The sequence below is a fragment of the Lepus europaeus genome, chromosome 12 (assembly GCF_033115175.1).
Source record: "Lepus europaeus isolate LE1 chromosome 12, mLepTim1.pri, whole genome shotgun sequence".
Classification (NCBI taxonomy): domain Eukaryota; kingdom Metazoa; phylum Chordata; class Mammalia; order Lagomorpha; family Leporidae; genus Lepus; species Lepus europaeus.
This window is the reverse complement of record NC_084838.1, coordinates 12498955-12516490: the sequence shown is the minus strand read 5'-3', so window position 1 is coordinate 12516490 and position 17536 is coordinate 12498955. Positions and strand designations below refer to the sequence as shown.

Sequence of the window (17536 nt, the reverse complement as noted above, 5' to 3'; positions counted from 1 at the left end):
CCGCCTTCTCCATCCTCCCCTTGGGAGTGGGCAGGGCGCTCGGTCTGGGTGTGGGGTCAGTGCCCTGACCTAGGAGGCTGTCTGGGTATCCTGAGTGACAGGATGGCTGGCTTAGCTCACTGCACCCCAGCGATGGCCTTGGAAGGGAGTCACATCCTTGGCCTCATTTTACGGAGGAAGGAGCTATGTGGTTGGGGCACGCGTTTGGGTTCTCGCCACCAGGGTGGGGTTGACCTGAGCTCCCAGTGGAGAAGGCACACGCGCAGGTCAGGAGCAGCTGAGATAGAACTGGGCCTCCTGCCTCCCACTTCCGAGCCCCCTGCCCACAGCTTATGTCCGCGGTGCCCTGGCCGTGCAGGAGGGGTCTCTCTAGATCTGAAAGGTTCTTTTGGCTTCTGCGCCCAAGGCTGGCATCACCATTCTGGAAGAGTGTCCGCCGACAGTCCCGGCACTTCCGCTTAAGGGGATGTTTGCAAACAGCGGCTCTCCTGCTCCTAGGAGCAGACGCAGAGTCAGCAAGACTGGGGTGGGGTGGGGGAGAGGGGTCAGAGCAGCCAAGGCAGTGTCTCCCGCCCTCTGGGCACATCGGCCTCAGGCTCCACGCCACACGCAGGCACAAGCGTGCTGGCCTCCTTGTGGGGACAAGCCAGTGCCACTTAGCGCAGGCGCCCCCCCACCCCAGCTTCTCCGCCACACCTTTTTGTCTCCCTGCCAGAGCCGCGTGGTCCAGGGCAAGGAGCCCGCCCACCTCATGAGCCTGTTCGGCGGGAAGCCCATGATCATCTACAAGGGGGGCACCTCCCGCGAGGGCGGCCAGACAACCCCTGCCAGCACGCGCCTCTTCCAGGTCCGGGCCAGCAGCTCCGGCGCCACGCGAGCCGTCGAGGTAACACTCAGGTCCCAGCCCACAGGAGGCGTTGCGCTCGCTGGGCCTCCACGCTTGATGGGCAGATCCAGGCACAGGACGGGGTGTGCTTGGGTGCTGGGTGAAGCAGAACCGGCAGCGGGCTGGTCTGTCTTAGACTTCCCCCCAGGGCCCCTTGGATACCTTCCACAATGGGCAGATCACTACCTTCCATGCAGACTGTTCTAGACAGCCTGGGCACTGTTCCCGATTGCATTGCTGTTGGCTACAGTCCCTTGCATGGTGGAAGGCATGGACTTGGATCCAATTGTCCAGGATGGCCTGAGAAGCCTAGAGGAGAATGGGACTCTAACCTCCTTTGTTCTGGGCACTCAGCCTCTTATAATATAGCCCAGAATTCTAGGATCTTCTTGGCTGGCCACAGCGTGTTAGTGATTCAAGGGGGTCAGTTAAATCCCCTCAGTGGGCGAAGTCTGCACCCCCAGCTCTGACAGGGCAGGTTTCTCTAAGGCCCCGCCCATGAGCTGGGTCTGCCGCAGGCTCTCTTGTGTTCTGTCTGCTTCCCGATTAATCCAGCGCTGCCCTCCCAGGTCATCCCCAAGGCCGGTGCACTGAACTCCAACGACGCCTTTGTCCTGAAAACCCCATCGGCCGCCTACCTGTGGGTAGGTGCAGGAGCCAGTGAGGCAGAGAAGAAGGGGGCCCAGGAGCTGCTCAGGGTGCTGCAGGCCCAACCTGTGCAGGTGGCTGAAGGCAGCGAGCCAGGTAGGAGCTGGGCTGGGGCTGCCGCTCTCTGGGGCCTGCAGCTGTTGGCTTCCCTCCCTGTTGAGCACTGTTGAACACTGAAGAAGTGCCTGGTAGGAATTCGTGGAGATGAGGAGCAGGACTTTTATTATTATTATTATTATTAAAGATTTATTTACTTATTTGAGAGGGGGAATTACAGAGAGAGAGAGAGAGAGAGATCATCCATCCACTGGTTCACTCCCCAAATGGCTGCAGTGGCTGTGGCTGGGCAGGGCTGAAATAGGAGCTTCACCCACAAGCACTTGAGCCATCTTCCACTGCTTTCCCAGGTGCATTAGCAGGGAGCTGGATTGGAAGTGGAGCAGCAGGGACTTGAACTGGTGCTCATATGGGACGCTAGTGCCGCAGGCAGAGGCTTAACCGGCTGCACCACAGTGCCAGCCTCGGAACAGGACTTTCCATTAGAAAGAATTTAAATTGAAGTAGCCACATGTGGACAGCGCAGAACTAGATTAGGTACAGTGGGAAGAATATGGGAGTCAGACAAGATGTGCATCCTGGTGTTACTACTGACTAGCTGTGTGGCCTTGGGTGAGCTGCTGAACCTCTCTGAGCCCCAGCCGCCTCACTGTTGAGTGGGGATAATCACCCCCATCTGGTGGTGCTTGTTGTTAGCCTCAAGCCGGAAGTCGTCCTGGGTGTGTGTCAGCCCTCCAAGTTCCCCTGGGCCCCTTCTCTGTTGGCCCTGGGGCTTTAAGAAGGAGGTGCGGCCAGGGAGCAGCTGGCTGGGCTGGCGCGAAGGGTGGGGCGGCCAGCATCGCTAGGCAGCTGCTGTGGCCTCCCCTTACAGATGGCTTCTGGGAGGCCCTGGGCGGGAAGGCCGCCTACCGCACGTCCCCACGGCTGAAGGACAAGAAGATGGACGCCCACCCTCCTCGCCTCTTTGCCTGCTCCAACAAGATCGGCCGCTTTGTGGTGAGCCCCTGTGCAGACACCTCGGGAGGCTCAAGGCGGGTGGGCAGCATGGGGCCGGGAGGAGGCACTGGAGGCCCCTGCCGGCTGATCCCGCCCCACCGCTCACTCTGGGGTGGGGTCACACGGAGGATGCCCACCCTGGGAAGGGAGGATGTCTCACTGATGCCCTTCTGCTCACTTCTTTCCTTCCCAGATCGAAGAGGTTCCCGGCGAGCTCATGCAGGAAGACCTGGCTACTGATGACGTCATGCTCCTGGACACCTGGGACCAGGTGAGGGAGGGGGAGGGGAGAGGTAGACCCCCCAGCCCTCTGGGGCAGGTGCAGCAGGTGCTGCTGGGACAACCCCCGAGCCGCTGCAGGCCACTGCCCTTGCGAGCCTCCCTTTCCTCCCCTGTAAAATGGAGTGGTGATGCCCATAGCAATGCTGTGGCTGTGGATTGTCCCACTGGTGACTTAATGCATCAGTTCACATGTCTGCTCATTCACTTGGCCAACATGTATTTGGCACCGCTGGTCGCAGGCAGAGTGCTGAGTGCTGGGAATTCTGTGATGAGCAAAATAGACTCAACCCCTTGCCACAGGGGGGCTTCCTGAGAGCCTTGGAGCCTGGTGGCGGCTGGTCTCTCAGTGACAGGTGCTCTGTTAGATGCCGCAGAACTTGTATACTAAGACCCAAAGTCGTGGTCGTGGGGCTGAGTTGTTTTGAATCCCAAGCCGCAGGACCCATGTTGGCCGAGACACACAAGGACTGGCACTGGTGGACCCTGGATTTATGTTTGTTGGATGAATGAATGAGAATCCATTTTGACCGCTCATTTGTTGAACGAATAAACACCTTGGAAGGGTTAATTCATGAACCGCTAGGGATTTCCAGCTCAGTGCCTGATGGCACCTGGTTGGTGCCGGTCATGGGTGACACAGGCTGGGATGGGGAGACCTAAGGCAGGGTGGGGCCTGAGGCACACTGGCACTGCCCACATAGAGGGGCAGCCGCCAGCCGCCGCTCGGCTTCACCCACGTGAGCAGGACTGTCCAGGGCTGCCGAACCCAGCAGGTTTTCAAGAGAAGCCGTCAATGTGGAGGTTTTCCATGTCAGTGGTGGAAAAGGACAGAGCAGGCCAGCGCAGGGTGGCGGGTGGGTCACGGGTGTGCGGGCCCTGTCCCCCCTCCCAGCCTCGCCGATGGCCCTGCGGCTCTGCCGTCAGCCCTGCCTGGGCTGCCACCTGCTCCCCGTTCTGCCTCCAGTGGCGAAGTTGCTCTGCACCCTCACAGATGTTTCATTTCCCGCACCGCCAGGTCTTTGTCTGGGTTGGAAAGGATTCTCAAGAGGACGAGAAGACGGAAGCCTTGACCTCAGGTGAGGCCCAGGGTGCAGCTCCCGGTGCAGCCTGGGAGGCCGTATCACTGGGCGAGGACTTCCTCGTCCATGGTCAGCCCCTCGTTCACCTGCCTGGGGAGGGAGACAGCCCAGTTCCCTGAGGAAGCCAGGTTATCCCAGGGGAAGGAAGGACGGGGAGAGAAGCTGCACGCAGTGCCCAGCTGCCCCAGGGCTGCGCTTGTCAGGGTCAGAGTTGAAAAGCAGATCCCCATGGCTGCCTAGAGTTGAGTGGGGGTGCTGGGAACCCCTCCAAAGAGGGTTGAGAGCCATGTGAAGCAGGGCGCTAACTGTGGTCCCTGGCCCGTGCTGTCCCTGGGCAGGGTGGCGGAGCACCCACGGGGCGTCACTGCCTCCAGGGGGCGCTGGTGCCCAGGGCAGGGCCGGGGCAGCAGGGTCAGTAGGACCCAGGCGGTTCTCTTTGAGCTGCCCTCCCTGGGGCGAGGGAGAGGCTCTGAGAATCCCCGGGGCTTCTCTTTCCCACGCGTGCCCGCAGCTAAGCGCTACATCGAGACGGACCCTGCGAACCGGGACCGGCGGACTCCCATCACCGTGGTGAAGCAAGGCTTTGAGCCCCCCTCCTTCGTGGGCTGGTTCCTGGGCTGGGATGACAACTACTGGTCTGTGGACCCCTTGGACAGGGCCCTGGCTGAGCTGGCTGCCTGAGGAAGGGCAGGGCCCACCCATGTCACCCGTCAGTGCCTTCTGGAACTGTCCATCTCTCAAAGAGACCTTAGGGTGAGCAGGGCGCCTCTGGGTGTGTGTGTGTGTGTTCCTCTCTCTCTCTTTTTTTTACCGTAGCCAAAATCAACCCTGCAAAAATTCAGGGTCCTTGCAAAATTGTCTCAAGTATCCGTGCTTTGGATATTAAATACAATAAAAGCTTTTTGAAGTGTGTTAGCCTCGGTGGTTTGACTGTTTCCTCACTCGCTTGCTGCCCCTACCCACCTGGGAGTGACAGGCAGCCTGTGTCCTGCCTGGGGGAGTGCCCAGGGAGGTGCCTGTGAGTCTGCACCCCAGCCGCCTCCACCCTGGGTGTGGAATCCCGGGCGCTGGCACAGGGACTGCGTTGGGATGCTCCATGTCTTTGGGGTAGGGGAGGGCCACTCCTGTGTCCCCCTGGGGTCCGTGGGCACTGAACCTCTGCTTCTGTTCAGGATGCTGGAGGGTCCCTCTTGGACATTTCTGTGAACTGCCACAGAGCCATCAAAGCAGCGGAAGGAGCTCGCTAGAGGCCGGGTCCCGTTGCTCCCCTCCATCCTCCTCATCTCTTCTCACCACATTGTCTGCCCTTGTTCCATGCCTGCTCCCTACCCAGTCCCGTCCTAGTTCTGCAGAGAGAACTCCCATGTGTGTGAATCTAGAACCAAAACCAGCACGAGGAGCCTGTGGTGGGCAGGCTGTGTGTGTGTGTGTGTGTATACACGCACGTGCGCATGCGTGCCAAGTGTGTTTATCCTGTGTGTGTTTCCAAAGCTGACTGTTCACCGAAATTGCCCAGGGAACTTTTTAAAAGCCGGATTCCTCAGGGGCCCCACCCCCAGAGACTGCTTCTTCGCAGAAGTGACGAGGGTAGTGGAGGAGGGATTTTCTGGGTGAGGCTTGCGGGGGGGTGGGGGGGGAGTCTCATTGTTCCAGGCAGCAGGGACGGGGCAGGCAGCGCCCATGACAATGATGGGCTCCAGGCCAGGCAGCCAAGGGAGCCTGGAGCAGAAGGTGGAACGCTGGACCCAGAAGCTGGGAGGTGGGCAGGGACCTTGCCCTGCCAGGGGGTTTGGACTTGATCTTGCAGCCCCCAAAGGGTTGCTTTTTGTGATAAAGCAAACACTTGACAAATGGCAAGTCCTGGAACCAACAGCAGAATGTACCACCTGACGCTGCTAGGGCTTTCGCCAGGTACAGGTGGAGGCCTGTCTAGACAAAGCCAGGTTACTTCCTGGAAATGTGTGGAGGTGAAATCACGGGTGGACTTGCCCGTGAATTCTTTACTGGGGAGGTGGCTGTGGCTTCCAGAGAGAGCGCCTGCTGCTAGGTGAGAAGTTGCTTGGAGCAACGGAATTACTGACTTCCTGTTCTTCTCTCACAGACAAAAGACTGGATCAGGAAGTGCATTTCAACTCGTGTTTCCTCTTCCGAACAGTTTCAGGTTGCGTTATGCCCTGCCATGGAGAAGCTGGTGTGAAATACCAGGACGGGTGCACCAAGGGTCATCTTTTAGGAAAAGGTTGGCCTGGGCTTGGCTTCTGTGTTCCATCTTGGGCAATTCAGTTGCAGTGGGCATTGGTTTTGTATTTACTTTGGCCAAGGCATTTGAGATACAGACTTAAAAAAAATTTCTCTGAGCTTCAAATTCCCCACCCTCAAAATGGTAATGATAGGGGCTCGGCAGGGAGTCATTGAAGGATAAAGGAGCCAAAAAATGTCCAGCCATCTCCGTGCCTTAGCCCAGCACTGCTAAAACACTCCCCACTTTCCACACCAATTCGGCACACCTACTTTCCCATGGTGCACCGTGGCCTCCTCCACCAGGAAGACACCGTGATTCCATGTGGAGATGCCACGAATCTGCCCCAGAGATCCTCACATGCACTGAACCCTGCCCAAACTCTGTCCCCTCTGTGTACTCAGTAGGGTGGCACACCCAGCTGACGGAGTGGCCAAGTTGGGTGGGGCCCATTTCTCACCTCACAGGGCTGCCTGCCTTCACTTCCGAGTGTGAGCTGGCGCTTTCATCCCTTTGAATACGTTCTGCTCCCATTCTTGCTCTTCATCTGTGTCTCTGCTTAGAATTCTTCCCTTGCATAGAGACGAGAACTTGGAATAAATCCAGCTGGGGACACCCTTGCCCATAATAATGTATTAATAATATAGGCCGGCGCTGCGGCTCACTAGGCTAATCCTCCGCCTGCAGCGCCGGCACACCGGGTTCTAGTCCTGGTCGGGGCGCCGGATTCTATCCCGGTTGCCCCTCTTCCAGGCCAGCTCTCTGCTATGGCCTGGGAAGGCAGTGGAGGATGGCCCAAGTGCTTGGGCCCTGCGCCCCATGGGAGACCAGGAGAAGCACCTGGCTCCTGACTTCGGATCAGCGCGGTGCGCCGGCCGCAGCGGCCATTGAAGGGTGAACCAACGGCAAAAAGGAAGACCTTTCTTTCTGTCTCTCTTCTCTCACTGTCCACTCTGCCTGTCAAAAAAAGGAAAAAAAAAAAAAAAAGAAAGAAAAAAGAAAAAAGGAGATGGCGCCTAAAAAGGAAGTTTGAAAACCAGTGGGAAGTGGGAAGGGGCTGGACTCACTATTCGCCAGCTGAGTGACGGTGGGAAGACTTGGACTGTGAGGATCACAACACACAACATGGTTTAAAGGGCCACGTAAGCTCAAGGTCCCGGAACCCTGGATTCTCCCCGCAGGCCACTGTGTTGTGACATGCTGCGGTGACAAACGCCCAACTGACTTCCCTCATCCATACTGAACCTGAGCTAGATTTTGTTTAAGGCCTGCTGGAGTTCTGAATGCAAAATCATACGCACTTTGTTAGTCCTGAACACTGTTGCTATACACATAAAATGATCGGGGTTCATGGTGTGCGGATGGGGCTGTGTAGGCAAGCTGTGTGGACAAGGACACATTGAAGAACCTTTGACGTCAGAGGCAGTAGATCCGGGCTTGAACACCAGGTCTGCTCCTTACCCACCGTGTAACATTGGCTAAACCTTAACTGTTGAGCCTCAGTGACCTCAGCTGTAAAATGGGGATGATGAAGTCTCCACCTCAGGTAAGCTGTTTTGAGGCTAAAATGATAGAATGTACGTGCAAGTACGTGCGCACAGGGCCAAGGGACCGGTGCTCCACAAATGGTTGTCATTAAGTCCAGGCGGCTTTTCAAAGGTAGAATGTGGCAGGTAAAACTCATTGCTGGCAGGCGCCGTGGCTCACTAGGCTAATCCTCCGCCTTGCGGTACCGGTACACCGGGTTCTAGTCCCGGTCAGGGCGCCGGATTCTGTCCCGGTTGCCCCTCTTCCAGGCTAGCTCTTTGCTGTGGCCCGGGAGTACAGTAGAGGATGGCCCAGGTCCTTGGGCCCTGCACCCCAGGGGAGACCAGGAGAAGCACCTGGCTCCTGGCTTCGGATCAGTGCAGTGCGCCGGCCGCAGTGGCCATTGGAGGGTGAACCAACGGCAAAGGAAGACCTTTCTCTCTGTCTCTCTCTCTCACTGTCCACTCTGCCTGTCAAAAACAAAACAAAACAAAAACTCATTGCTTTTGTATCAGTTTTCTCTTTCCTATGTAAAGGTTTTTTTCTGTGTGATTAGCTAGGTGGCAGCAAGAAGTGGTTTCTGTCCTGCCAGGGGAAATGCAGGGCCGGTGCCCAGAGGGAGGCTGGACGTGGGACGCAGCAGACGGACTGTTGCAGCCTCCCTTGTTCCTCTCAGAGTACACAGATGAGCCCAAGACTGGGCGACCCGATGCACCACTTCTGAAACAGGAAGTCCACATAGAACAGGTGCAGGCAGAAAGAGACCACCACGCAAAGAAAACATGTGAGCATGCGCACAGTTTATTATGTACCTTGTCAGAAAGGGAGGCCACTGGAAGAAAACTCCTACACTGCCACTATCATCCTACAGCTACTCTCACGCTTCCTCCCTCCCCAGTGAGTTAATTCCAACCTCAGAGTTCACAAGGCAGAAAAGCTCAGATCGCTGGGTGTCTGCAGATACAGAACCCCAAGGAAACAAGAGCTTTGTTACTGAAAGTCTGAAAAGAGACTTGTAGCCAGGAGACGGGGGTTCCTGGTTCGCAGGGGTCAAAGCTGAGCCACGCTGAGAAACAGACAAATGCCACTGGAGTTCCGAAGCGGAATGCTCCATAATGTCTAGAAAGCTCATCTAGGAACCTGGCTTTCTCAAATAAGCTTGGACGCGAGATACAGGGAAGGCGGCGGGGGGAGGGCCCTCAAGCTGGGATTGACAGAGGATTCAGCCAAGAAGAGATAGGAAGGCAGCACAGGGACAGGAAGCTGTTATTCTTAGACTTCTCTAGGTGAACTCAGAGCCTCAAAGAAGAAGTGTTAGAAATGTCACCGGCCAGATATCCGGACAGGACGAAGAATGCCAAATTCTCAGACGGCATTTGTAGAATGGAAGGGGCTTCCTCGCATGACAGCCTAAGGAACCACAGAACACAAGGGCAGAGTACTTCCTCTCTCAGGAAGAGGAATGACCAGGCAAACTGAAAAGTTCTACATCTACGTGGAAATCCCAAGTGTGAGCGTGTCTGCCCAAGCTCATTGAACATTACAATATATCCAATATATTCGGAATTCCTTATACAGCTTAGTGAATGGGCCGGAAACCAAGACACTTTGCCGTGCACAAATGGCTAATGGCATGAAGACGCTAAAACACAACGGTTTTCTGAAGATTATTTTTTATAAACTGTTTTAGTCTTTAAACTATTCAAATGAGCATATAGTAATAATTGTTTATAGAATTTAGAGAAAGTTATATTAAAAATAAGACTATTTAAAACCTGATATATGAAAGTAGGCACAAGTGAGAACACAAGCCCGGTGGTAACAAGTACCTAGCTGGTTTGAAAGGCCACAGAGGAATTGTTTACTCATAAAGAATGCTCAGAGCACTTTATAAAGGCCACATATCGTCTACAAAAAGGATCAGTATCGTAGCGAATTTAGAAGTCCTGGAAGGGTTAGGGTCTTCCTCATTGAGCTTCACTGTTTCCCCTCGTGCTGACAGGAACAGGGAAGAAACGCCCGTACCTCAAGTGAGACTTACCCCGAAACACGGTTTGGGTTGAGACAGTACATGGACATTAGGGAAATGTCTGTGTTGAGGGTCCCGGGAGCTAAGGCACACATGGCCCAGAGAAGACGGCTGTAGCCCAGCCAGCCAGCCAGCCTGCCGGCCGCCCGTTCCCGTTCCCACCTACTTCCCCCTTCTGGGCTGGCTGCTGCCAGAGAGGCTGCGGAATGACTCGGCAGAAGTCAGAAAAAGAGCAATTTCACCTACTTAAACTACAGACTTCAGCAGTTCAAAAAGGAGATTATCTTATGTAATTTACCAAAATCTCTCTCTCTCTCTCTCAATATTTACAAGCTACCAATTCTTGCATCTACGCATTCTACAAACGCTGCATTCAACATCTGGAAAAGGAAAGGCAGGGAGAAGATTCGAGGTCCCCCCCCTCCCCTCCCCCTAGGAGTGAGAGGCTGACTCAGGCTCGAGGGCGGCAGCCTGCAGGGCTCAGTGTTTCACTCCCATCATGCCTTGCAGCATGTCTATGGGCAGTGGGAAGACAATCGTGGAGTTTTTCTCAGCAGCGATGGTGGTGAGCGTCTGAAGGTAGCGGAGCTGCAGGGCTGCGGGGGACTCGGTGATGACCATGGAGGCCTCTTTCAGGGCCCTGGACGCGTTCATTTCTCCCTCAGCTGCAATGACCTACAGAGAAGTGAGAGGAGAGGTCAGACTGCAGGAAGTCCACGTGGTAGCCTGTGGCCAGCCCCACACCTGGGGGGACACGCAACTTTCCAGAACAGTTTTAAGGAAATCAGTTTCTACACGGTTGCTCTGTGTTCTTCTTAAACTGATTGGTCTGAGCATGTGCCTGGGTCAAGACAGTCGCTTTGACTGTTGCCTTTCTTCAGTTTTCCAGGGCACCAAGCAAAGGCACAATAGAAGCTGTGTAGGAGCTGAACAAATGAGTAACTTTACTTCCTGGATAAAAACCCCTTTCAAAGTCAGGTGGGTTTCCAATTCTTTGATTTCTTTCTTTTTTTTTTATTGACAGGCAGAGTGGACAGTGAGAGAGAGAGAAGGAGATAGAGAGAGAGAGAGAGAGAGAGAGAGAGAGAGAGAGAGAGAAAGGTCTTCCTTTTGCCGTTGGTTTACCCCCCAATGGCCACTGCGGCCGGTGCACCGCGCTGATCCAAAGGCAGGAGCCAGGCTCTTCTCCTGGTCTCCCATGTGGGTGCAGGGCCCAAGGAGCTGGGCCATCCTCCACTGCACTCCCGGGCCACAGCAGAGAGCTGGCCTGGAAGAGGGGCAACTGGGACAGAATCCGGCGCCCCAACTGGGACTAGAACCCAGTGTTCTGGCGCCCCAGGCAGAGGATTAGCCTATTGAGCCGTGGCGCTGGCCGCAATTCTTTAATTTCAAAGAAAGGAAAGAGGACCTTATTGAACTGAAAGCTGACGGGTCATTAAAATATTTTTTGATTAAAGATTCCTGAATTTTTTAGTACATAAGTCAGAAGGGACTGCTAAGAGGTCCAGACATTGCTTGAAACAAAATTTCCATTTCCGTCTACATTTTAATGTAAACAAGATTTCTTAGTCATTGTGTTTACAAAAATGAAAAATAGGAATAAGACTGATGCTGAATCCTGTCTCATTCTAGCAAGAGTAGCCACCCCCACACACATGATCTGATTTCTCATTCATTCCATTAAAAGAAGCATTTGTAGTTAAATTCCTGTTTAGGAGAAATTCTGAAACATTTACAGAACTTTCTGTAGACATAAGAAATCTTTAAAAGTTAATTTTGACTTAATTTACTAAATGTGTTACAGTAGGAGGATAAAATAATTCATGAAACTCTATCAACATTGGGGGTGGCATTGTGGTGACGCGGGTAAAGCAGCCTCCAATGCTGGCATCCCATTGGGTGCTGGTGTATGTTCTGGCTGCTCCAGTTCTGATCCAGCTGGGAAAAGCAGTGGAAGATGCCCAAGCATTTGGGCCCCTGACACCCATGTGGGAGACCCAGATGAAGCTCTTGGTTCCTCGCTTTGGCCTGGCTCAGCACTGGCCGTTGTGGCCATCTGGAGAGTGAAGCAGTAGATGGAAGAGCTCTCTTTCTCTCTGTAACTCTGCCTTTGAGAGTTAGAGTTATAGAAAGACAGGGAGAGACAGAGAGAAAGGTCTTCCATCCACTGGTTCACTCCCCAGATGGCCACAATGGCCAAAGCTGGGCCGATCCAAAGCCAGGAGCCAGTAGCTTCTTTCTGGTCATCCACTGGGTACAGGGGCCCAAGGACTTGGGCCATCCTCTACTGCTTTCCCAGGCCATAGCAGAGAGCTGGATTGGAAAGAGAAGCAGCCAGGACTATAATCGGTGCCCATATGAGATGCCGGTACTGCTGGTGGAGGCTTAGCCAACTACATATTTAAAAAAACCATACTCCTTTGAATGTCAGAACTGGAAGTATTGGTCTTGCGCCCAGTGAAATTTCATTCACTTTTCCAGCAAACCTTAGGGGCTTTCTTGGCACTAAGCCCTGTGTGGGAGCTAGGGATGGAGAGTGGAATCCCAGACTCCCTCAGCTCCTGCTCGAGTGGAGAGACAGCCCCGGAAATAGGCCATTTCCTTTTAGTGTGATGAACGCTCACAGACATGGGGAGGCATGGTATGAGCACAGAGAAGGAAGCCATTTTTGCAGAGTGAGGTAGTGAGGTTGTAGAAGTTGAATATTAAAGGCTGAGAAGTTTGCTATTTGGACAGAGATGAAGAGGAACATTTTAATTTTTGATTTGTTTCTCCATGTGAGAGGCAGAGAGACACAGATGGAGACAGCAAGAGCTCCCATCAGCTGGTTCATTCACTAACTGCCTACAACAGCCAAGGCCGGACCATGTTGAAGCTGGGAGCCAGGAACTCAACATAGGAGGCAGAGACCCAAGCACTTGAGCCATCACCTGCTGCCTACCAGGGCCTGCATTATCTGCAAGCCAGAAGTGGTGCTGGGACTTCAACCCAGAGACTCAGATACGGGTTACGCGCATCTTGACTGGCATCTTAACCGGCACGTTCAATGCCTTCCCTGGGAAGCACATCTTAGATAGGACACAGGAAGTGGTACCGTGGTTTTTCAAAGCCTGGCGTATTCCAGAACATTGTAAGTGGCTGAATACTAGGAGGGGGACCAGGGTCTGAGGGCAGTGAAGGTCAAGGTACTCGGCCTTTGTTCTGTAGGTCATGGGAAGCCATGGAAGTCGTCTAGGAGACACGGAGCCTCATCTGATCTGGTCTTGGGAAACACTGCCACGGCCAAGGACAGATGAGCCAAGGTTGACAGCGGCTTCAGAGGAGCCCACTGGTGGTAGACATGGGGGACAACATGGACTGGGGAGCTGTGCAGGAGGGAGAAGCAACAGATCCTAGGCACGTGCAGAGGGGACAAGGCTGAGTCCCAAGCTGCTAGGGCTTGCTTGCATGAATAGTGCCAGTAGCCAGGCAACACAGGATATGGTATTTACTGAAGGGGCCGAGTTTATAGGATCAAAGCCTTATCAAGGCAAACCATCATGTGCTAGCCAGGTCTGTGAGAAGCGGCAAGTGCCAGGGACGCTCAGAGAGAACCACGTCACTGCCGTTACCAAGGCCAGCCCAGCAGAGGATGCATAAACAAACCCTGCTCTGACTTCTTTCCATGTCTTCTCAGATGTCCAATTAGGCGCCTTTTTTTTTTTTTTTTTTTTTTCCGTCTGGCCAGGGATCAGCTGCAAAGATATCTCATTTCCTAACACCAGTCAACACATACTCGCTTGGCTGGGATGCCAGACCCACTGGGTTGGGCACGCATTTTGTTCATAGAAAAGCTGCTCTGAGCAAACTGCCAAAGATGTGAACACAATCCCAGGGCCTCTGTCTAAATCCCAGGCCGGCTACGCTCTGGCGATAGCATCTCAGCAAAGCAGGCTGCCTGTAGCTGTGCAGGGCTTTTGCCAAAGGTACGGTAGCCCTCGGTCAATCAACACTTTGCATCTCAGACCATCCGTTCAATGTCTGGCATTTTGATGTGTGTGAGGGTGTGGCAGCCCGTCCCCCCTGGAGACCACCCCCAGATGCAAGGGCAGAGACAGGTGATCTGTATTTTTGCACTCCGCCCTCTCGGTTCGTAGACCAACAGGCCCAGAGAGAGGAGGCTGAAAGCACGTGGCTGCCTGGCCCTGTGCTGAGAGCCGTGCACAGGCAGGAACAGAAGGTACTATATCTTTCAAGCCGTGACAAGTTGGCTCCAGAACCTTTAAAAGGGTGTTTGGCGGGCACACAGCAAAGCACATGGGAGGATCTGTCCTGGCTCCTGCCTTCTTCCCCTCAAACTGTGTTTGTGGGCACGTACGTGTCCGTCCTCTCTACACATTCCTTCATCCATTAACTAGCGACGGGCCTATGGGTAAATTCCAGTTTGGGGAAATGACAAAGTGCAGCTATGAGCATTTCATCGCCTTTTGGTAAACACACAAGCACATCTCTGTTAGGTCCATGCTAGCTGTGGAGCCATGGGCCATGCGTATACAATGTTTGGTTTGGGCAGATGCTGCCAGGCTGATTTGCAAAGTGAGTTTACCCATTTATATTTCCACCGTCAGAATCTAAGTTCCGGTTTCTCTCATACTCAAACAGATTTCTTTTGTTTTTTCAAGGCTTTCTAGTGGGTATTTAGTGAGGCACCTGCTTACAATTTGAATTTGCATTTCCCTGGTGCCTAATTAACTCAATGAATTTTTCTCTGCAGTCTCTAGGCTGTCCTACCTCCCCACATCTCTCTTTTCTTTGGCAATTTGTTTGCTGAAGAAACTGTGACCCCATTGTTCTCCGTGAGATAAGGTGATGGTGGTAGCAGGGTCACTGTGCGTTCCAGAAGGGCTGGGCTCACTGTGAGTCCGTGAACACGCCAGCCTTGGAGACAGCTGTCCCCACCCAGGGCCATGAGGCTGCTTTCACACTAACCCTACAACCCCATCCAAGCAAGGGCATGGTAGTCACTCAGAGCTGTAGCCAGCTTCCTGATCGTCCCCTATTGCTGGACAGTTAAGACGGGAACTCTTTCCAGACTGATGGCAATGCTGCGCAGGCGCTCTGAGAAGTGGCAGAGGCGGCAGTGGGGAGCACAGGGAAGCTCCAGTTTCCACTGCCATTAATCCACTGTGTGACCTTGAGAACATCACTGCAGGGGCTGGTGCTATGGCACGGCGGGTTAAGCCACCACTTTCAAGGTGGACATCCCTCATAGGAGTGCCACTTTGAGTCCAGGCTGCTCTGCTTCTAATCCAACTTCCTGTGAATCAGCCTGGAAAGCAGTGGATGACAGTCCAACTACTTGGGTCCCTGCCACCCATGTAGGGAAAACCCAGATGGAGTTCTGAGCTCCTGGCTTCAGTCTGGCCCAGCACTGGCCATTGCCGCCAACTGGGGAGTGAACAGGTAGATATCAGATCTCTTTCTCTCTGAGTCTCTGTCTATCTCTCTGTCATTCTGCCTTTCAAATAATTAAATATTTTTTAAAAAAGAAAATCACTTCACTAGACTAAAATTTTTCAGTTGAATAGGGGGATGGCAAACAAGTTTCATTTTGAGGGTCAACTCTAAGCAGCAGAGGTTGTTACCTGGGTAAGTGTTCTGAGGCCAAGTCTCAACCCAGTGAAAAACAGGGCTGTGGTTAATTACTGGCCTGGGAATAGGAGGGTGGAGTGGCAGCATCTGGGCTGGGAATTTGTGACCTTTGGTCGTAATCTCTGAGGATTCTTCAAACTCTGATATTTTATTAGTCTATATACAGTAAATTCTGTTATTCAATACAATATAGAAATAAGCCTTTTGGCTAGTGGCAAATTCTAGAGAAAACCACTCCCTAATTTTCAAAGTAATGAGATTATTGCAGGGCGTAGTTAAGACATTACCATAACTGTAATTTGGCTTTCTAAAAATGATGGTTTTAAAGAAAGGCACTTGAGGCTTCTGTAGTATTACTGGGTTATCATCACAAGCAATTATCACACTGGGAAATTCTGAAACTTCTGGCCAACAGAAAATTCTGTCAAATGAGCTAATATTCTATTTGATGTTGGCTAAGAAATTACAGTGGCCGATTGTGGCTTAAGGATTTCCCAAGACAAGGATAGGGTTCTGTGGTTGGTCAATTATCACCAGCTACCACTATTTTTTTTTTGACAGGCAGAGTGGACAGTGAGAGAGAGAGACAGAGAGAAAGGTCTTCCTTTGCTGTTGGTTCACCCTTCAATGGCCGCCGTGGCCGGCGCACTGCGGCCGGTGCACCGCGCTGATCCGAAGGCAGGAGCCAGGTGCTTCTCCTGGTCTCCCATGGGGTGCAGGGCCCAAGCACTTGGGCCATCCTCCACTGCACTCCCCAGCCATAGCAGAGAGCTGGCCTGGAAGAGGAGCAACCGGGACAGAATCCGGTGCCTCGACCGGGACTAGAACCCGGTGTGCCGGCGCCGCAAGGTGGAGGATTAGTCTGTTGAGCCACGGCGCTGGCCTCAGCTACCACTATTATAACTTTGCTCCTGGTGTCTTGGGAGATATGTGGAGTTCACAGCAACCCTTCCTATGAGAACTGCTCCTCTCCCTCCATCCATTCACAGGCACAGGAGAGTGGGACGATATTAGTATCTGACTCTGCCCTTTAACCAAAGAGAACCAGTCTTCCATGAATGTGGAGTCAGGGCTGGTCTGTCTCCTCTAGTGCTCACCTGGGAAGATGTGTGAACCTGGCAGTCAGCCATTCTCACCACCAGCTACCTACAGTAGGAAGGAGCCCAGGAAAGGGAATGACTGGCTCATTTCAGTCTCGACTGCTCTCTGTGTCCTGGCTCCATTTCTAACGGGGTTTGAGTCTACTTGCTGCTCTTGGGTTTGGTAAGATATCCTTGCATTTGTATACATTATCATCTTCAAAGACCCTCTTTCCTAGGTTAGTTTAACAAATATTTCTTGTGCCATCCATGCAGGGTTAAGCCATAAGCAGGGAGTATGATGAAAAGCAAGGAGGGAGGGGAGTGAAGATGTCCAAGAAAGAGAAGAAAAAGAAGAAGAAAGTGGAGGGGGAGGAAAAGGCAGTTACAAGACGAAGATCCTGCCCAAGGAGAGACAAGGAAAGAGAAGACAAAATAAATAAGGAATGGATGGAGAAAACGGATGAAATCACTCATTTGGTCTTAAGAGCAGATTGAGAGAATAAAGAATAGGGCACACAGTCACAAAGGAATGAGGAAACTCTACATGTCCGAGGATGTCCACGAGCTGCTAAATTAAAAAAAAAAAAAAAAAGCAAGGTTCAAGCCAGGAATCCAACCACCTATTCAAATAAAATCCAAATATATTCAACTGTTATGAGTGGTAGCCTCTAGGGGAATAGGATTTGAAGTGATGGGAGGGCGTTCACTTTTACTAAACATTTCAGGATTATTTCAATTTACAACAAGCACATCTTACTTTTTTTTGTAATTAAAAAAGAAAACTCCATGAGAAAAAGAAACTAGAAAAAAAAAATTACTTTGGCTCGGGCCTCCCGGGAGGCTTCTGCTTCTGCAGCCATCGCTCTCTGGAGCTGCACGGGTAGCTTCACGTCCTTGATTTCCACGCGTTCCACCTTTATTCCCCAGTCGTCAGTGGCATCATCCAGAGTGCACTGTTAGGAAGAGTGAAAGCAGGCGAGAACTGGTCAGCCCCAGCTGCCTACAGATGGCTACAGTGGCTGTATTCATTGGCGTCTGGAGCGGAGAAGGTGCTAGACATCGTTATCCTGCAGTGGAAGG

At 52.9% G+C, this 17536-nt stretch overlaps 2 protein-coding genes across 8 annotated transcripts in view; one reads left to right on the top strand and one right to left on the bottom strand.

Moving 5' to 3' along the window:
• The window catches only part of GSN (gelsolin), a 55570-nt gene extending 50707 nt beyond the window's left edge, over window positions 1-4863 (top strand). For all 6 annotated transcript variants that reach the window (XM_062207644.1, XM_062207641.1, XM_062207643.1 and 3 more), the window contains 6 exons: window positions 716-886; window positions 1456-1630; window positions 2463-2587; window positions 2781-2858; window positions 3885-3945; window positions 4460-4863. In XM_062207644.1, the coding sequence (XP_062063628.1) occupies window positions 716-886; window positions 1456-1630; window positions 2463-2587; window positions 2781-2858; window positions 3885-3945; window positions 4460-4629 (780 nt within the window). In that variant the 3' untranslated portion in view covers window positions 4630-4863. The remainder of the gene's footprint in view (window positions 1-715; window positions 887-1455; window positions 1631-2462; window positions 2588-2780; window positions 2859-3884; window positions 3946-4459) is intronic.
• A 3634-nt stretch (window positions 4864-8497) lies between these two features.
• Window positions 8498-17536, bottom strand: part of STOM (stomatin) — a 35822-nt gene continuing 26783 nt past the window's right edge. For both annotated transcript variants that reach the window (XM_062207636.1, XM_062207637.1), the window contains exons 6-7: window positions 17275-17409; window positions 8498-10418 (exon numbers count right to left, since the gene is read on the bottom strand). In XM_062207636.1, coding sequence (XP_062063620.1) covers window positions 10224-10418; window positions 17275-17409 — 330 coding nt within the window. In that variant the 3' untranslated portion in view covers window positions 8498-10223. The remainder of the gene's footprint in view (window positions 10419-17274; window positions 17410-17536) is intronic.